Below are 7,865 nucleotides of genomic sequence, written 5' to 3' on the forward strand. Positions count from 1 at the left end.
GATGTTTCAATTCAAATGTGAAGCCATGACAAAACCCACACCCCAGATTAAAGGCCGTCAGAAAGGGCCAGATCCTTTACTTGTGGGAAGATGAGTCCTTTTATTCTATTCAGGCCTTCTACTGACATGGGCCATGGTAAAAATCGGCACAGGCTACAAATCAAGCTATTTTCCTACCAGAGAGCAGATACTGGGTGGGCTGTAGTGGAGAGAGATCGTGCAGGGGTGGGGTGGAGAAACCAGAGAGAGTTTCTGTTGTGGTAAGGACGGCTGCATTTGAACTCCAGACTCTGCCACTTACTGAGTGGCAGAGGGCAAGTTATTTAACCTCTTCCAGGGTTAATTTCTTCACCTACTTCACAGCATTTATTGGTATGAGGCTGAAATTTCTCGATAGATAGGCAGATAGATAAGACAGATAGATACAGGAGTCACTTGGGACCATGGCCTTTCTGTTTCACTCAATAAATGTTACCTATTATTATTCCGGGAGAGAAAGGGTGTGTTAGGGAATGGCTCTTAATCCCCAAGTAAACAACTCAAGAGTGCCTCCTGTTGATGTTGGGAGCGTGTCAGCTTCAGCAGACATTAACAGAACACAGGACAAACCTGTCTACCCCGAGCCTACAACCCACAAGGAGAACGGAACACACTCTCAGGGATGACACAGCAGTGAAAGGCATGCACACCTTCCACTTCACAAAAGTTTTTCATAGGAATTCTCTCCTGTGAGCATTGCAACGTCTCCCCGTTTACGGAGAAGGACATCAGAAAGGATGAATGACGTCAAGGGTCACCCAGGACGCAAGGACAGAATTACGAGCCTCGCAAGAACCCCCGAGATGGGTCACGGCAGGGCAGTGACCCCGCATGAAGACAACAGAGGCAGGCTCGGCCCCTCCTCCAGCATCTTTGAGGGACCAGGGATGCTGTCTCTTAGGCATATGGGGAGAACCCCAGTATTCTTTTATTTATTTATTTATTTTAAATTTTTTTTTTTTTTTTTAAAAAACACTGCTAAGGGAAGCAGCGGGCAAGACAGGAGAGGTCTGCTGTGCCAGGTGGGACTCTCCCTGGCCGACCGGGAATTGAACCTGCGCTGCAGAGGCTGCGGACAGCTTCACAGCGCTGAGCTCAACCCGCTGCGCCACTGGGGAGACCCAAGAACCCCAGTTTTGCCATCCGCTCGGCATCTGCAGCACCCGGGCCTGGGCTCCCCTCCAGGGCCCCTCCCGAGCAGCACGCCCTCGTCCTCGGGCACCCGCGCCCCTTCCTGCGGGGGCCACCCACCCCGTCTGCCCGCGGGCGGGCGGGCTCGCGGCGATGACTCCTCCCGGCCGAGGGAGGCGGCGCCGCGCCCGCGGCCGCTCCTGCCCGCGCGTCTCTATGGCGGAAGGCGGCGCCGCGGCCGAAACACAACACGTCTCGGTGGTGGGCGGGATGGACTCGCCCAAGCCGGGGGGGGCGTCTCGCCCCCGCACCTGCGAACCCGAGGCCCAGCGAGGGGACAGGGGTGGCACACGGGCGGCGGGGCGGCACGGCCTCCGCGTGTCCCCTGGCGTGGGCGAGAGCCCCCGGGCGGCCGCGCCGGTGCCGGGGCTCGGCTCCCCGCACGCGCCCCCCCGCCGAGGCGGGCGCGGTGGGGGCGGCCGGCGGGGGGCGGGGCGGGGCGGGGCTTCCGGCGCCGGCGCCGCCTCCTGCGTGTGCTCGCGCGTCCGGGCGGAGGGCGCTGCGCGGCCTGCGGGGCCCGGACGGGGGCTCGGGCAGGTAGGGAGTCGCTCCAGCCGGAGGGCCCTGGCCGGCCTCGCCCCCGGGGCCCCGCGCCCGAGACGCCCGCGGGCCGGGCGCCGCCCCTGTTCCGGGGCGGGGAGGGTCGCGGGAAGTGGCGGGGGGAGAACCGGGGCGCGGGCGGGGTGTCTCCCTGCGCCCCGCCGAGGCGCCCGAGGCCGGGCCCGGCAGCTGCTCCTCCTGCTTTTGGCGCGGCTCTGGCCGCGGAGGTCGGGCGTGCGGCGGGGGCTGGACCTGGGCGCGGGGAGGAGGAGGCAGGGCGAGAGCCGAGCCTGAGCCACCCCGCGCCCCATCCCCTCCGCGCCTGGTGGGGCTGGGGTGCCCTGGCTGCCAGCCTGGCTCTGCGAGGGCCTCCGCCCCTGTGCTCGGCAGGCTTGGGCTGGGGGGAACCCAGGGTGGGACTTGCCGGGCCTAGCTCTGCTCACCAGAGGTAGGGGTGAGGACGAAGGGACAGACCAGCTCATCCCAGACCAAAGCTGGCTGCTCTGGGAAGGAGGCTGGGGTTGGTCAGTGCCGACATCCTGCAGGGCTGGATCCCAGAATAGCTCTGCAGACGAGGGCGAAGAGCCTGGGCTTGGGCCAGAAGTGATCAGAGAGGTGGCCTATGTGAAGGTGTGTGGGGCGCATAAAAGGGAGGCAGTTGTGGGAGAAAGGGGAGCTGGACAGAGCTGCTCCATGGAGTTAATCTGGAGGCGGACATGAGCGAGAGATCCCTGCTCATCTTCCATCTGAGAGTGTGGGAGGAAGCTGTCCCGCAGCCCTTGGCGGTAGCTTAGAGAGCAGTGTAGGAATTAGCAGTTATGTTGGGGTAGGTTCCAGGAACTGTGTTTATGGTGATGAGTTGGATTTTAGTCTCTGCTGTCAAGGAACTGCCTAGTGGGAGGCACAGGACAATACCTGTGAGAAGGTGACTGGTAGCTCAGGTGGTGCAGATGGACCCCATTGCTTGCCTCCCGAGAGGAAGAGCCAGCACCCTCTCTGAGCCGCCTGCAAATTGCTGCCCTGTGTTGTGCTGAGCTGCTGTTGCAGGGGGCTGGACACAGATGGAAAAACACTCTGCTGCCAGGATCCCAAGCAGATCAGACATGATGTGGAACTGACCAGTTTATGGGGACTGGAGACCTTTAACTTGTAGTAGGAGTGAGGGTGGTGATAGAAAAGTTACCTCTGAGTATCTGGAAGGCTCCTTTGTGGGACAGGGTTGAGATTTCCTCTACGTGGCTCCTGACATCAAAGCTAAGACTCGTGGACTGAAGCAGAAGGTTTTGGTAGAAGGAATGACTCAGTAGAGCGGTGTAAAGATGAAGTAGTCTGCTGTGACAGGTGATGAATCCCCTGTCAGGGACGGTGTGTAAGCTGGACCCAACTAGCCACTCTCCCCCGGGCTCATGTTCGGTGACTTACCAAGTTCTAGTTCTCAAGTCTCTTCTTTCCTTCCCCTGGCTCCTCCAGTGCTGGAGTGTAACCTCTGTCATCTCAGCAATAACATTATAATACCAGATTACAGCAGCTGATAGTTACTGTTTACTACGTGCCACGTACTGCTTTAAGTCCTTACAGATGCTAACTCATCGACTCCTTTCACGATGGTTGTTATTGCTGTCCACTTTTAGTAGACGGGGAGACTGAGCTCATAGGAATTAACCGGCTTGCCCAAGATTCCAGTAAGCAAATGGCAGAGCTGGGGCTGCAACCCAGGTTGTCTGACTGTAGAGTCATTGTTCTTAATGACTTTGCTAGAGTATTTTGCAGATGTTAGTTTCATTAATTCTCACAACAAGCCAAATTTATGCATCAGAAATCAGACTCAGAAAGGTTGAGTCATAGAGCAGAGGGAGGACAGTTGGGATTCAAACCCAGGACTGGTGGCCATGAAAACCTCCACACTGCCCTGCACCCCGCCCCACTGCTTCTCCCGTAGTGCCCTCTAACATGCGCTCACACAGACTTTCTGCCTGAATCTGCAAGTCCTAACCGGAGAGTCTTGGAGGACCCTGGAAATAGGCAAGATTTGGTGTGTTTGTGCAGGTGTCAGTCAGGTTTTAAAGCCCAGTCTTCATAACTTTCACTGCCTTTTTCATCGCTGTTTGTGACCCCAAAGAACTTAGGAGCCGTTGGTTTTCCTTGAGCCAGAGTTAATTTTGCAGCACAGACTTGATCTCGCCAGTGATGCATGGACTCCTCATTGTCCTCAAGACAGAGTCTGACTTCCTTAACTCGGTCATTCGAGGTCTTGGGAAGTCAGATTCCATTCTGCCTTTTCTCTTTCCACGTTGTGCTCTCCCCGCTGTGGGAATGGTAGCATTTACCTGCTTGTCTCTCCTTCCCTGGTGGCTTCTTAGGGGCGGGGCTGTGCTTGTCTTTGACTGGCCAGTGGCTGGCAGCTCTTGCACGGCGAGCATTTGCTATAAACCGCACGAAATGCCAGAATGGAATTCCGGCTTTGGCCCGCTGTTTGGATTGGTAATTTGAAGGTCTCCCCTCTCTCAACCTAATAATATTTCTGAGAGTATGTGCCACTGAAATGCAGACAAGGCCATGGGAGCAGGGGCTGGATTGGGTCTGGAAGGTTTGAAGGGTCTAGAAGGACATGGTACAGATCGTTCAGAAGGTGTCCGCGTTCTGACCTGGGCTTCTCTTGCAGGGTAACCCCTGTTGGGGTGAAGCACTTTAATCTGGGCTTTGCTGTGCCGTGGGCCGCTGGCTGCAGGATGAACTGTCGCTCGGAGGTGCTGGAGGTGTCGGTGGAGGGGCGGCAGGTGGAGGAGGCCATGCTGGCCGTGCTGCACACGGTGCTCCTGCACCGCAGCACCGGCAAGTTCCACTACAAGAAGGAGGGCACCTACTCCATCGGCACCGTGGGCACCCAGGACGTTGACTGTGACTTCATTGACTTCACTTATGTTCGCGTCTCCTCTGAGGAGCTGGACCGCGCCCTGCGCAAGGTTGTCGGCGAATTCAAGGTAGGGGGATGGCACAGTGGGTGACAAGTGGACCCCAAGTGCCAGCCAGCTCATTTTTCTGGGTGTGTGTGTTGGGTTCTTTCAGGTTCTAATAAACAGGTTTGCTCAGAGCTCTTTGAGGGCGGAGCCTGCGTGTGTGTGGCTGTCTGTCTGTATTGGGGAGGTGCGGGGTGGGAATGTGAGGCCCTTGTAGAAAAAACCTGGGAAAGGTGAGTAGGAAGCCCTTGCAGGCTCGGCAGGCAGTTGGTCATTGTCCCAGTGGTCTTGACCTTCTACCTGCTTCTGCTCCCACGTTTACCCTCACCTTCTGAGCCCTTCCTGGGCAGAACTCCCTGAAAGGGAGGGCTGCTGGGCCTGGCTGTCCATGTTTGTTCGTGCCTGTGTGGGTGTGGAGATGGGTCTGGCAGACACCCGCCACAGTGCACTTAGATCAGAACGGGAGGGCAGTGTTTTACCCTGCTTTGTTCAGGTAGCACTGCCTCTCTCTTTCAACAAGTGGGGCATCTTTAAATTTTAAAATAACAGTGGCAACTTTTTTTAAAAAAGATTTATTTATTTATGCATACAAGAGCTGGGGTGCAGGCCAGAGGTGCGGGGTGGGGTGGAGTGAGAGGAAGGATTCACCAGAGACAGAGTGGGGAGTAGAGGGCGAGGCAGGAGAGGTCTGCTGCGCCATGTGGGTAGCTCCCTGGCCGGGAGATCAAACTCATGCTGCAGTGGCTGCTGATAGCTTCACAGTGCTGAGACTTGACCCCTTGCGCCGCCAAGGAGACCCAAGGCAACTTTTTTTAAGGTACTAATCTCGGGCCAGAGGAGGAGGGTCATCTGTCTGTCTGGAGCTCCTCTATGCTGTCAGGCACTGTGTGCTTATTGTAGGAGCTTGCCAGTGTAGGGTGGCCCTCCCCAAAGCACTCACCTGTGGCCCACCACCCCCCAAGCCCAGAAGGAGCAAGTTTACAAGAAGTTTCCAGGTCCCTCTTCAAGGGAGGCTGTGCTGCTCAGCCCTCTGTCTTCAGGAGCCCATGAGACAGGCACGCACCAGTGTGTGCCCTTGGGCAAGAGACTCCATGCCTCTGGGCCTCTGTTTCCCTGTGCGTGAAGTGGGAATGATCACTGGACTCACCGCAGAGGTTGCAGGGAGCAGTGGGCTTAGTCAAATACGTGACGTGCTTGAAACTGCTTGGCGCATAGTGAGCTTTGAAGTGTGGGCCGTTACTGCTATCGTTGAAGTCAGGCGAGCTTGGTTTATCTGCTTATTCCCTGGGAGGGCAGTCAGGATTGAGGGAGTATCCTTACACTCTGGCTTGGCCCTGACTCAGATGGAAGGGTGCTTCAGGGTCCCAGCTGTCCTAGGACGGGAATGAGGGGACTCCCTCCCAAGGCCCCCCCCCCCCCCCAGGATAGGCAGAATTTGGTCCCATTTGCTTATCAAAAGAGAAGAGGGAGCCCCAGGGACTAGGTCTGGTCTGTGGTCCATGTCTCTTCCCCCTTCTGTCCTTGGCTTCCTTTGTAAAAAGAGTCACTGGGCTTTGCCGGCCCCTCTCTGTTTTCGAAACTGAGTTTAAGCTGTGTCACATGAACGACGTGGGAGGCTTGTGTTTAATTGGCGGCGGGAAGGCAAAGAGGAGTTACCGGGGTGGAGACCTTGGAGGGTGATTTTTGTGAATATGATGAAGGTGGGGGCCTAAAAGTAGAAAAGCAGTCAGTTTTCCTCTCGTGTGGGGGATTCTGGAAGGAGAAGGGCTTTCGCGTAAAGGCGAAAAGCAAAGATTTTGAAATCTGAGTCTGATTCAAACCTTGGCACCGCCACTCACTGACCTGGGACTTTTGGCAAGTTACCTGGGACTTTTGGCAAGTTACCTTACTCTTCTGAGCCTCTTTTTATCTCAAGTGGAGGTGGCCTACCTGCCTCCCAGAGGGGTTGAGAGAAGCCCGTGGGATTCTGTGGTAAAGTGCTCGGCTCAGGTTGAGTCATGCGTCTGTACAAGGCCGGAGCAGCCGGGCGAGGACAGTTAGGTTTGCTCCAACCACTCAATTTTAGGCTGGCACTTGCTCTGTCCTTTCACTCGCCTTGTCCTCTGTGGGTATTGTTCTCTGCCCTTGCTGAGGGATGAGCAGAGCCAGGAGAGCGTAATTCCCTGGGGTGGCGGAAGCAGGCACTCCTCGGGTGAGAACTCGTCTGGTTTCATCCCTGTCACCCTTCTTCCCCAGGATGCGCTGCGAAACTCAGGTGGCGATGGGCTGGGGCAGATGTCCTTAGAATTCTACCAGAAGAAGAAGTCTCGCTGGCCTTTCTCAGACGAGTGCATCCCTTGGGAAGTGTGGACAGTCAAGGTGCACGTGGTAGCCCTGGCCACGGAGCAGGAGCGGCAGATCTGCCGGGAGAAGGTGGGCGAGAAGCTTTGTGAGAAGATCATCAACATCGTGGAGGTGATGAACCGGCACGAGTACCTGCCCAAGATGCCCACGCAGTCGGAGGTGGACAACGTGTTTGACACGGGCCTGCGGGATGTGCAGCCCTACCTCTACAAGATCTCCTTCCAGATCACTGATGCCCTGGGCACCTCCGTCACCACAACCATGCGCAGGCTCATCAAAGACACTCTTGCCCTCTAGGCCTGGCTGGGGCCTTTGGGTGCTCCTTGTTGGCTCCTAGACCCCAGCCTCTGGGGCTGGCACTGTTACGTTCTTGGGGCGCTGGAACTTGCTCTGAGTCCTTGAGGAGACTTGGAAGGAGCCACCCCTGGATGACCAGTCTCGGGTCATCCTCTTAACCTTTGCTGATGGTCAAGTCTGGCCTGTACTGTCCTCCACACCCCCCGGTGGTGGTACCCCTTCCTTCTTCACTGTAAGGAAGAGCCATGGCTCAGATGGTGAATAAAGTTGAGAATGTGAGTTTGGGTTGAGCCAGCTCCCTCTGGTGTGTGTTCTCCTGTGACACACCAATGCTTTCTGGTACGCAGGAGGACATAGGTGTGTATTGACATTATTCCAGCCGGAGGGGAGTGGGCGGATCGGAGTAAAGCTGACTGCTTTCTGCTCGGGGTGACAGTCACACAAGCGTTCCCCATCCAGGTGGGCCACGGTCAGTCCCACGTGGGATTAAGTTTAGTT

At 56.7% G+C, this 7,865-nt stretch overlaps 1 protein-coding gene across 1 annotated transcript; it reads left to right on the forward strand.

The window, feature by feature from the left end:
• Positions 1–4,490: 4,490 nt before the first annotated feature.
• On the forward strand, positions 4,491–7,620 carry ATG101 (autophagy related 101). Its single transcript, XM_084256396.1, has 2 exons — positions 4,491–4,751; positions 6,963–7,620. Exons 1-2 carry the CDS (start codon positions 4,500–4,502, stop codon positions 7,365–7,367), a joined length of 657 nt encoding a protein of 218 aa, XP_084112522.1. The 5' UTR covers positions 4,491–4,499; the 3' UTR covers positions 7,368–7,620.
• The last annotated feature ends 245 nt before the right edge of the window (positions 7,621–7,865 follow it).

This window comes from Talpa europaea, assembly GCF_964194135.1.
Source record: "Talpa europaea genome assembly, chromosome: 15".
NCBI lineage: Eukaryota > Metazoa > Chordata > Mammalia > Eulipotyphla > Talpidae > Talpa > Talpa europaea.

Coding starts and splice junctions, on each gene's coding strand:
- ATG101 (XM_084256396.1), top strand. CDS start 4,500: ATGAACTGTCGCTCGGAGGTGCTGGAGGTGTCGGTGGAGGGGCGGCAG. Junction 4,752..6,962: donor AGGTTGTCGGCGAATTCAAG/GTAGGGGGATGG, acceptor CTTCTTCCCCAG/GATGCGCTGCGAAACTCAGG.